Genomic DNA, 11,930 nt, shown 5'->3' on the forward strand with positions numbered 1-11,930 from the left:
AGGATTCTGTTGGAAGCTAGGCCCTCAGCACGTGATGCTATGGGTATACTTCATGTTCAAAACCCTGAGCATCCTCAGATGATTTCAGTGTGGTTGGAGAGAGTGGTCCCCAGAACCAACTTTCCATGGAGAGAGGACTGGCTGTATCTAAATCTTAAATAGTTTGTGCAGTGTCTTCCTCTAGTGTTAGGTACTAAATTCAAGGCCTTGGGCTTGCTAGGTGAATACTACACCCCAGCCTTCCATTTCAAGTGTGTGTGTGTGTATGTGTGTGTGTATGTGTGTGTGTTGTTTCAGGCATTCTTGTAGTCTAAATTGAGAGGGAAGCACAGATCAGCAGTCCCCCTGAGCTGGTGCTCAGATGAGGCAGTTATATCACCCTGGCTTCTGGCTCCACATTCATCCTGTGTACCAAGTATTTGACTCCAATTTCTTAATAAAAATGTTGGCAAGAAAGGCCTTATGGTATTTTGGAAGACTTTAACCCATTTTAGTAGAGTCCATCACAATCATTCCCTTTTTTCCTTTAAATTCCTACATGCTGATTCGCATACCACCTCTTTATACCGACTGCAGCCTCCTCCAATTCGCGGCTTTACTGGTCACAACAGATAGCATTGTCTTTCTTGTATAAACCACACCCAGTTTTCAGCTTGCTTGCTTTCCGTGATGCAGAATGAAGCCTTACAAATCCTTGTTAACTGATGTGTAAGCAGATGACTTCTGGATCTTGATGAGCCTAGCCCAAAGCCTCTTACAGCTGTCTCGTGCATACCTAATACGACAGGAATTTTTATTGCAACTTACTTTCATGACATCTTACCCAACCAGGCATTCCGCTTGATCTTCATAGAAACAGTTCTTTCTTTCCACACCCTTAGTTCATCAGTTTATATGTTCTTCATTAAAATAACAAGTGTAACAGGCCTAATCAAGTCCGTGAGCAAAGAGGACTTGCAGTCATCCGCTCATGGGCTGACCTGGCTGGAGAGCAGTCATCCAGACCACCATTGAGGGATGCAGCTTCCTCAGGGAGGTACATTCCCAGAGGGTAGAGGAGCCTGCTCTGGAGACTGTCGATAGGAAGGAGGTTTTGGAGGCATCTAGTGTGGTTCTTATTGCTTTGGACTTTAGAACAGTAAGATATTCTAGGCGCAATACAGAGATACATTGTCTGTACAAGTGTCCTGATTAGCCATATGCAGTTCTCTAGAACTACTCTGTGGTTTCCATTGCTTGGGCTGTGTAACAAAGTGTCCCGAACTGAATGGCTTAAACAACAGAAATGTATTGTCTCGACGGTTCTAGAGGCATGAAAGTTCAAATTCAGGGGGTTGGCTGGTTGGAATCTACCCCAGGCCTGTGCCCCCTGGACTTGAAGGACCCCATCCCCTAGTATCAGTTTACATCACTTGTCTTATAGACACAATAGTGTCCTCATTTCTCATCTCCTAAGGACACAAATTATATGAATTAGGTCCACATTAATAAACTAACTTTACCACCTACATATAGGGTCACCTTCTGAGCTCCTGGAGGTTAGGACTTTAGCATGTGGGCTTGGGGGAGACAGGATTTGACCCATCATGTTCAGGAAAGCCCCTACCCCAAATCAGCAGAACTTAACAACTAGCTCGGTCCTGAAGAGAATCCTCTGCACCAGGGTGAGCTGGAAAGGGCACAAATGATGCCAAAAACTTATGTGATGATGGAAAGGAGATCTTGGCTGCTGTGCTTTCCGCCTTGTAACTCGAGTAACTTGTTCAATAATAGAAAAAGAAACCTAACCATGTAGAAAGAGCATGGGCCTTGAATAGAGGACCAATTACGATCAAATTTGTACCTTAACACTTAATACATTTTGTGTTACTTACTTGATCTTATAAATTCACCCTTGACTATAGAGTGGGAAGGACAGGAGGGTGTTTAAAACAGAAGCACACTTACAATACTAAACATGTAGGTACTCAAGAAATGTCGGGTCCATCTCTCTATGTGGCCTGTTCAGATTACTCCAAAGTCCCCTGGAAGTCTTTCCTTAGCTGCTTCTTCAAAGCCAGACAGCCTCCCTGTCAGCATTCCAGGTTTTCTGGGCACTGTGAGAAAGACCATGACCTTATTATCCTGTTGTCTTCTGTTTAGTTTGTTTTGACTCCTATTGAAGTTGCCATCGAAGATATGAAGAAGAAGACCCTGCAGTTAGCTGTGGCCACACACCAGGAGCCCCCTGATGCCAAGATGCTACAGATGGTTCTGCAGGGCTCTGTAGGAGCCACTGTGAATCAGGTAAAGAGGGTCCACTAACAGCATCTCGACCAGGGCTTACTGTTTTGCTCATGAGGTCTACACTCTTCTTAAGACTTGATGAATCAGTCCACATGCAGTCTTCCCAAAGAAATTCTAGAAAGGAGTGGACTGTGTTCAAGAAATGCCATTTTCTCAGAGTCTACACTTTGGGACCAGATCTGGCAATGTGACCCAGAACTGGAGTCCTGTTAAAGAGAGCTGACTTGTGTCCAGCATAGGTAGAGCTCTGGACAGAGCTTGGCACTAATCGAAGAAGGTATATATAGAGAAGAAAAGGCCCAGCCCATTTCTCTCCTTGGTTAGCTACCAAGTATACCCTGCATAGCAAGGGTCTTGCCAACCAGGATTGACCTGGGACTCGACTCTCAGGCCAAGTAAAAAAAGTGATGTTTCTTATTCCTGTGAGAACCATTACACATGAGGTAAGCATCGAACTCAGCCTGTCTCAGATGGCGAGACACACCAGTCTAGTTAGCACCTTCTGTCTATGGCCTTGACGTTGGTTCTCCATCCCAGCACGCTCAAAAACTCACCAACCATTGTCCTTCCCAGCCAGCACCTCCTCTAGCTTCCCCTGCAGAAGGTCTAAGTCTGCTCAAAATATGGGTAACAGAGGCACCAGACAGCAGAAAGACTAGTGTGTGTCCAATACTATAAAACCATTAGGACACTTCTGCTTATGGGAGTCCCAGTCCTATGAAGAAAACAGACGCGGTTTCCTCTCTCAACCATAGGCCACAGATGGCCTGTGCATTTCTCCGACTCAAACCAGGACTTACACAAAATGGTTTCTTGCACCAGGGCTACCAGAGAAGCAAATGTGACTGAACAAATAGAGATAGTTCTTGTGTTAGAGGAACCCCTCGCAGTAGCCTTTCCTGGAGTTGTATTACCTTGTGGTATGAAGGGAAGGCTGTAGGGTTAGTATTTGATTGAGAAGATGTACTTAATACTAGTCAGTATTCTCCTAAAACTCTTAATCCTCCTCGGGAACCAATTTCCTGAGAAATTCAAGACTTCCCTAGGCCTTTTGTTTTCATGAAACAAGCTACAAAATTAAATGCCCGAACTAAGGAGCCCTCCCAACATTCTCTCTCTCCCAAGCAATTTAATTTTCATTTCGATATCTGTATTGTGTTTCTCTTTCTCCATCAGGGACCGCTGGAGGTAGCCCAAGTGTTCTTGGCTGAAATTCCCGCTGACCCAAAGCTCTATCGCCATCACAACAAGCTGAGGTTATGCTTCAAGGAGTTCATAATGAGGTAAGAAGGGGGGTGGTAGCAGCTGGGGCCTGGCAACATGGGGCCACTGCTCAGCAATGGAGTGTTTGCCCAATATGCATGAGGCCATGGATGCCATCCCCACCGCTACAAAAGCAAATAAAAAAGTATTCCAGATATCACTATGGATCATAGGCTCTGGTTTAAGAACCCTGCCAGATGCTTATGATATACACACACACACACATACACACACCACACGCACACTCACTCATACGCTTAAGGACCAAGGCAGTAGAGCAACAGTGCTTGTTTGACCACTGAGAAGCTAACACTCCATGTGTGGGATGCTTTGCGCCTGCTGTTGCACTGCGCCCACAGTCATGACGGAAGACAGGTATCTTCTTCTCTTTGCACATGAGGCATGGGAGGTTTGGCGATGGGAGGTGAATTTACTAATGGCCACACATGAGCCAGTTGGCAGCAGAGCTGAGTGGTGGCAGGTCTTCTGGATCTCGGCCATTCCTGTTCTCTCTGTGCTGGTAGTGGCTGACCCAATTAAGTCAAGACTGTTGGCATGACTAGTGTTGTTATTTGCATAGAATAGTATTATTAACCACATTAGTAATGTGGTTCTGCACACTGTACAGTGACTTACTTGCCACAGTTGGGTAGACAAAGGGAAGGCTTTCGCAAAGAAGACATGTCCCCATGCGAAGCCAGCCTCGCATGAGCTACTGACTTGTGTGCAGCTCGCTTCAAGGGCAGCTGGTTCAGCCTAGACAGAAAATGACTCTTTGGGCAGGGCCATGTGACCCCTGCAAAACAGATAGGTACCTCTGGTCTCCAGCGGCCCTAACAGAAGGCTGGGGACGGGTATGATGCCGCTTCACTTACAGGAGAAGAGCGTATGTGCCAGTCACGTTCCCATCCACAACCTTGGTGCCCCATCTGAATACGGGAATAGCCTTGCAGGGCAGGTGGGGAGAACGGGAACCTGAAAGTTAGTTTGCTGAATTTACTGAAAACTCACTAGGATGCTGCTGTTGGGTGAAATGGAGATGCTGCCTTTATCATACGCTGTGTCCCTCAATGAAGCCCGGGTGCTTGGAAATAGGTGTATATGATAGGTCGCATCTATTAATGTTGTGTTTCCCTTTTGATAGCAATTCTGTCATTGTATACAAGGTACATGTTCTTTACTCATAGTAGTTTATTTGTTTTTGTTTTGTGGTCCTTTTTTTTTCCCTTCATCCTTTCCTCCCTTCCCCTTCTCTCTCTTTCTCTCTCCCTCCCTCCCTTCTTTCCTTCCTTCCTTCCTTCCTTCCTTGAGACAGCGTCTTACTATGTACCTTGACTGGCCTGGAACTCCCTATGCTGAACAGCTATCCTCAGACTTACAGAGGATAAGTACTTACTGGCTCTGGAACGCTGAAATTAAAGGTGCATGCCATCGTGCCTGGCTAATTGCTAGATATTTTTGTAGCAAAGGGCTAGAAAAAAATATTTGGATCATTATTTAGAAGGACTTTTTCACCATGTCTTTTCACTTGAAATTCATTGCAGGACAGGTCTCCAGAGTTGGCCTTGTTGAACCTCGTGGGCTATGAATGTATAACATGTGTTGTCTGCTCTGCTCTGGGTATTCGGTCTGGGCTTTCCCCTGCCCCTGATGATGGGATGTACCATTGTATTGCTAAGTAACAATACAGTGCAGTGTGTACTGAGAACTCTAAAAATGCTCCAGATACAGGGATCTGGAGATCAGAAAGGGCAGGTCCATTGTGGGCCGGGGTGGGCTTTATGGGAAACTATCACCTACTATCTGTCCCAAATGTTCAGGTGGAAGGAAGAAGATGGTAGTGAGAGAGAGCCGTGACTATTAGAAGGATGACATGGCTGTAAGACTGTCAGGAATGCCAGCCCCACTGCCTCATGGGAGTCCAGCTGGGGCAGCCTGTGCTTGAGAGCAGGCCATGACCAGAAAGACAGAGGCACAATGGCTCTGGGCGAAATTTAAACAGAAAAGGACGTTGGTTGAGAGAAGAGGCACTTTTAGGGTTCACATCAATGCCCTCTGCTGGATCGCTCAATGCCATTGGTGGGTCCTCCCTAAGAACCCACATAGATGAAGTGCCCTAGCTGATCCCTACCAGGCGTGTGCTCCAGATTAGCTTCAGGCCTCTGGAAACTGCAGTCAGAGGGCAGGGCAGGTGATCATCTGTTTCCCTAGGAGGATCTTTGAACAGAGTTATTCAAAGTCAACATCCTTTAAAACTCACTGTTTTAAAGTGGACCAGGCTGGCCTTAAGCTCACAGACATCCACCTGCCTCTGCCTCCCCAGTGCTGGGATCAAAGGCAGGCACCGCCACCACCCGGTCATCATTCAATTCCTTTGCCTTCTTCTTTAAAAAGACAAGTGTGAGCCAAGAGCCATTCGGGGCCAGCTGTCAGTGCCAGCTTACCACCTCTCCCGCCCGACACACTCTTCACACTGCAGGTGTGGAGAGGTCACGCCCCAAGCAGGAAGGCCATAGAGAAGAAAGCCCCACCGGCCACTACTGCCCTTGTGACATAACTGCAGTTAACTTTCCCACTAGTTATTCCACGCTGTCAGGAGCCATAGCCTGTCACACTGTCCCTTTAAAATGGGCGTCAAGCAGGTAAATTGCCCTCAGCACAAGCAGTGGATGAAGCACCCCTCCCCCAGTTGCTCAGTCTTCCAAGTCCAATGAGGAAGAAGTCACTGCTATCTGAGAACAGGACAGCAGCATCAAGTGCTTTGCACAGGTATGTTCTCTGTATCCAGGTGGCAGAGGTGACACCACTGGAAGTCAAGTGTGGCCCCTCTTGGGCCTGTGTTTCTGTGAGCTCTATCATCTTGGCTTCCCAGGAGGCTGGTCGGTAACCCAGAACTCCTCGGTGACTCCAAGCCACCCTTCCTGTGAAGACAGCTCTGTGGACATGGCGCTGCCCGAATCTGTAGTCGCTTCTCCTGCCCTTGGGCAGTGGCTTCTGACTCAGCTGTAGCTGACCAGACCCAGCTGGCAGCCTGGCATGCAGCAGTCAGCACTCCCAGACTCCTGGCACTCTTCAGATGTCTGCCAAGTGAGCAAAAAGTCTTCTCTCTGCCCTTTCCTAAGAGGAAATGCCTGCAGGTTTCAAAAACTCAGACAGACAAATGCCACACTTGTCTCCTCTTCTCCCCAACCTGCTAGAGCATCATAAACACTGCAATATTTTCCTTATTTTCTCTCCCTTCTCTGATTGTTCTCATTTCTGCAAAGACTTGGGGCTGGGGAGATAGCTCATGGGTAAGAGTGCATGCTGTGCAAGCATGAGGACCTGAGTTCAAATCCCCCGTGCCCACATAAAAAGCCAGATGTCGCTGTGCATGCACCTGTGACCCCAGCATGGGAGTGGGGCAGAGACAGAAGGATAGCTGTGGTTTGCTGGTCAGCAGCCTAGTCCCACGTCCAGTAAGAGACCCTTTCTCCAGAATAATCCTGATGTCTTCTTCTGGCTTCTACACATGCACTGCAGACACTGCAGGTTGCATACACATCGCACCTACAGACACAAACTAAAGATGATAAACATCGGGACTGGAGAGGTGGCTCAAAAGCATTGTTTCCCTTGCAGAAGACCTGGGTTCCGTTCCCAGCACCTGTGTGTGGCTTGCCACCATCGTTAAATCCAGTCCCAGGGGATCTGATGATCTCTTCTGACCTCCATGGGCCCATGAAGGCAAAACACTCACACACATAAAATAAATTTAAAAAAAATTATAAATACTAAGTGATTTAGAGGGCTGGAAAGATGGTTCAGCAGCTGAATGAGGGAACTGATCTTTTTCAAGGAGCCTGAGTCTGATCCTAGCACTGTCGTTAAGTGGCTCACAGCTGCCTGCAACTCCAGTCCGAAGGGGTCCTGGCACCTCTGGCCTCTTTGGGCCCTTGCACTCATGTCTGCGTGCACACACGGATCTCTTTGTTCTTCCTCATTGCACCTGCAATGACTAACAAGAAAACTAAATTTGGTGCAGATTCTCTGCTTTTCTGGCTCCACCCCATCCCGTCCCTTGGACACGCTCTTTGCCCCCATGCTCTGTGACGAGAGGACTAGAGTTCTGGGTAGAAGGATTGCTGGGGCCGAGACTGAATTAGAACAGTTATGCTGTAGTCGTCTGGTCCCAAAAGTCAGGTAGCCATGGGTTGAGGTGGGTTTTGTTTTTTTGTTTTGTTTTGTTTTGTTTTGAGGTGGGTTTTTTGCTTGTTGATTTAATGCTGCAGTGTTCCACCACCGTGGAGTGCGCTAGAATCTATTCAGTAGGGGAATGGGCCCTGTTTTCAGCTCTGGGAAATTGTCAGCCTTTGCCATTAGTTCTCCAGTAGTGTCTAGCTTAACCTGGCTCCTAAGGGTTTACTATCTCTGGGACTTCATTTTTAGAAATTCTATTTCATTCTTTTCTAGGGCTTTTTGTCTTTTCATTTTCCTACTTTTTGTTGCTGTTTGAGTTGTTTTGACCCTGGGTTTTCTAGCTACTCTTACTTTTTCTTGTTTTATTTTACTTTGCTGTGTTATGTTGAAATAAGAGCGGTGGGCTGCGTCCCTGGCACCCAGCCACCCACATGGCTAGCTTAGCTTATGCCCCAAAATAATTACACGGAAACTGTATTCTTTTAAACACCGCTTGGCCCATTACATCTAGCCTTTTCTCGGCTAACTCTCACACCTGGACTAGCCCATTTCTAATATCCAGGTAGCTCAGGAGCTGGCTTACCAGAAATGATCTTAACCTGCGTCTGCCTGGAGTGGGAGAACCATGGCGACTCACTGACTCAGCTTTCTCCCAGAATTCTGTTCTGTTTACTCCACCCACCTAAGGGTTGGCCTATCAAGGGGCCTAGGCAGTTTCTTTATTAATAAGAAATCACTCCCACATCAGTGTTATCGCTAATCCCTTTTCCTTTTTCAGACAGCATCTCACTGTGTAGACCAGGCTGCCCTTCCAGCTCATGGAGATCTACCTGCCTCTGCCTCCCAAGTGCTAGGATTAAAGGTGTGCGCCACACCTGGCTTATGGCTTGTCTCTCATTCTTACACAGCTATAAGTTTTGGCTTATAGTTTCTCTCGTGAGCTCATTTTAGGCAGGAATTGCTCCTCGTGAGGGTGGCCATGCCCCCCAAGAAAGTGTGAGTCTAGTACACTTTGTGTAGGTTTCTGGTGCTTCAGGGTGTAAATAAACAGAACTAGTTTGTTATTACTATTATTACTAGTAATGTAAGGCAGTATGTGAGTGATACAGCCTCAGATTTCAATTTCCCAAGTCAACTTTCACGTTGAAGACCTTATGCTGATAGTGACTTTAAAGTTCACTCTAAACTCATTTCTCTAAGCTCATCTTTTCAAGTAAGTTGGCTTTCTTCAAGACTCTAGGCTGAATGCCTGGTAGAACCCAGTAGTGCTGACTCTCAAACCTGAAGCAGGACCTGACAGTCTGCCTTTTGTTTTGATTTTTTGGTTTTGGGGTTTTTTGTTTGTTTGTTTGTTTTTGAGACAGAGTTTCTCTGTGTAACAGCCTTGGCTGTCCTGAATTCCCTTTGTAGACCAGGCTGGCCTTGAACTCACAGAGACCCACCTGCCTTTGCCTCCCAAATACTAGGATTAAAGGGGTATGTCGCCATGCTTGGCCACAGTCTTCTTTAGGAAAGCTCTATGGGGAACTGATGGGCCACAAGGTCTGAAAACACTCTTAGTGGGGCTTCATTGATGGCTCAGTGCGTAAGAGCACTTGCTGCCCAAACGTAAGGACCTGAGTTCGGATCCCAGCACCCATGTAAGAAGCAGGGCATGGTCCCACACCTTCCTGTAACCCCAGCAATCAAAGAATGAGGAGAGACTGAAGGGTTGCTGTCTTTATGGTTTACTGTGCTGCCAAGGCAAAACTCATCAGCCCCAGGTTCCAGAAGAGTCCTTGCTTCAAAGGGATAAGGCAGATAGTGATGGAGGAGACTACCCAATGTCCTCCTTTGATCTCTGAGTGTTAGCACAGACATGTGCACATCACACATGTTTACATACACCATACACATACACTTACACACACAAGCATATCAGAGGTTGTAGTTGTGAACTTTACATCACGGTGACACAAAGCACTTGCCAGAAATAGATTTACTGAGTCCACAGTTTTTGGAGCTTCAGTCGGTGGACAACTGGATCCATTACTTTGGCCTACAAAAAGGCAGATCATCATGGGGGCAGGGCATGATTTGGAGGAGGCTGTTCTTTTCAGGGTAGCCAGGAAACAAAGAAAGGCTACAAACAAGACGTACCCCCCAAGGTCATTCCTTCAAGGACCCACTGCCTTTGTTGAGATGCTGCCTCCTATTTCTCCCACTTGCCCATCAGAGAATGGCCCTATAGATGGACTCGTCCACGGATGAGCTCCAAAGCCCCATGATCCAGTCACATCCCCAGAGCCTGTCAGCTGATAACCAGGCCCTGAGGAAACATTCTGGACGCAGATAATAGCAGAGGTATTCAAGAAGCTGCCATGCTGCTGCTGTCCTCCAAGTCACTCAACACAGACAATAAGGACATACAACCTCCTCTTTCCACCTCAGATGCGGTGAGGCTGTAGAGAAGAACAGGCGGCTCATCACGGCGGAGCAGCGGGAGTACCAGCAGGAGCTCAAGAAGAACTATAACAAGCTGAGGGACAGCCTCAGGCCCATGATCGAGCGGAAAATCCCAGAGCTCTACAAGCCCATATTCAGAATTGACAGTCAAAAGAGGTAAGCAGGGTCCAGAGAGGCCTCTTCTTGGGCATCGGAGGTCACTGGGGTGCCACAAATCCAGCTTGCTCACCTGCTACTGGCAGAAAGCAGAGGCACCCCACACACACACCAACAGCGGACTAGGGGCCTTGGAGGCAGGCCTCCAGCCAACCAACCTTCCCCTGACCTCTCCCAGCCCCTTGTTATTGGCCTTGTGCCAGGGTATTCCCAAGACTACACAGTGTAGCTGATGTGCATGCATGTGTGTATGTGTGTTTGTGTCTGTGTGTGTTTATGAGAGTGTATAGTATAAATGGGTCTCAGTTCCTCTTTTTATTTACTAAGTTTCCCAGCACTAATATCTTTCTGGATCATAATTCCCTCACCCCAATTAAAAGGCCAATTAATCCTTCTGTGATCTTTCTCTCTCCTTCCTTCAGGGACTCCTTCCACAGATCTAGCTTCAGGAAATGTGAAAACCAGTTGTCACAGGGCAGCTGAGAAAAGCCACCTTTACCTGTAGTGACTGAGGCCCTACGACCCAAAAGGACTCGCTGGTACGGAGACAGCAGCCACCCAAGACTGACTACACAGTCCCTGCCCAACCAGTGCCCTGGAAGCTTCGGGGTCCGTGATCATGGAACGATACCCAAGTGTATTCCGGAAGCTGGGGTGGGGTGGGAAAAGCGGGCATAACCATATTTATTAAAGTGTTTTTCACAATGCTGTACAAGCAAAGCCTAAGATGTCTGCTGAGTGGCCCATCACTGTCCACCTATGAAGTGACTTCTGACTTGTATTTAAATCTCTAAGATAAACTCAGATTGTGGACGGAAGAGTTGAAAACTGTCCCGTGGCCTATTCCAAGTGAATTCACTCATCTGCTTGGTGGGAAGGAAAGAGAAACTCCAGAAGAGTGAACCGTTTTCCAGTATGCCTATGAGAAGATGCCTTGGAAGCCTCTCTCTCGTAACGGCTGGGAATCTGGAATACCTGCGTTGCCGGACTGAGCGTTGTCTCGTTATTTCTGTGTTGTTTCTGTTAAGCTGCGTGAGCCCACTTTTACCCAGGGGACAGTTGTGGGAGACAGACAGTACAGGTTGCCCAGCCACACCTCACTGATGGCAAATTCTCCAAGGCGGGAACAATTCTCCCATAACATTTTGCTGATTTCCTGTACGCTTGCTCTCGCTCACTCCTTTTCCTTTTCTCTGGGACGACATGGATTTTTATAAAAGGGTAATAGCTCTGCCTTCATTCCAGAACATCGTGTTCTCTGTCTGCTACAAAATATATTAGCTATGGACTCTTTTGACGATGTATTTTAGGAAAAAAGAGAACGTTATTATTTGAGAATTAAATTATATATTTTTCCTACAACTCATGACCTTGACTAATACTAAAGATGGAATAAGAATGACAAGCAAAATGCTTCCCTGTGCAGCTGCTGTTTGTTACTTTGACAACTCAGAGTGCTGCAGAGCTGCAGAGACCATGGTCGCGTGGCCTTGGTCAAGCAGTGGCGTCCGGAGTGGCCTCTGTAATGCGGCATCTCACCCCTCTGGTCAGAACAGAGTTCTCTCAGTCCTCAGTCTCGAAATGTTTGCAGAAACCACTGG

The 11,930-nt window shown here is 47.2% G+C and overlaps 1 protein-coding gene across 1 annotated transcript in view; it reads left to right on the plus strand.

The window, feature by feature from the left end:
* The window catches only part of Dock8 (dedicator of cytokinesis 8), a 198,337-nt gene extending 186,658 nt beyond the window's left edge, over positions 1 to 11,679 (plus strand). The window contains exons 45-48 of the mRNA XM_005352086.3: positions 2,143 to 2,286; positions 3,463 to 3,569; positions 10,159 to 10,329; positions 10,752 to 11,679. Coding sequence (XP_005352143.2) covers positions 2,143 to 2,286; positions 3,463 to 3,569; positions 10,159 to 10,329; positions 10,752 to 10,812 — 483 coding nt within the window. The 3' untranslated portion in view covers positions 10,813 to 11,679. The remainder of the gene's footprint in view (positions 1 to 2,142; positions 2,287 to 3,462; positions 3,570 to 10,158; positions 10,330 to 10,751) is intronic.
* The last annotated feature ends 251 nt before the right edge of the window (positions 11,680 to 11,930 follow it).

This window comes from Microtus ochrogaster, chromosome 8 (genome assembly GCF_000317375.1).
Source record: "Microtus ochrogaster isolate Prairie Vole_2 chromosome 8, MicOch1.0, whole genome shotgun sequence".
Classification (NCBI taxonomy): domain Eukaryota; kingdom Metazoa; phylum Chordata; class Mammalia; order Rodentia; family Cricetidae; genus Microtus; species Microtus ochrogaster.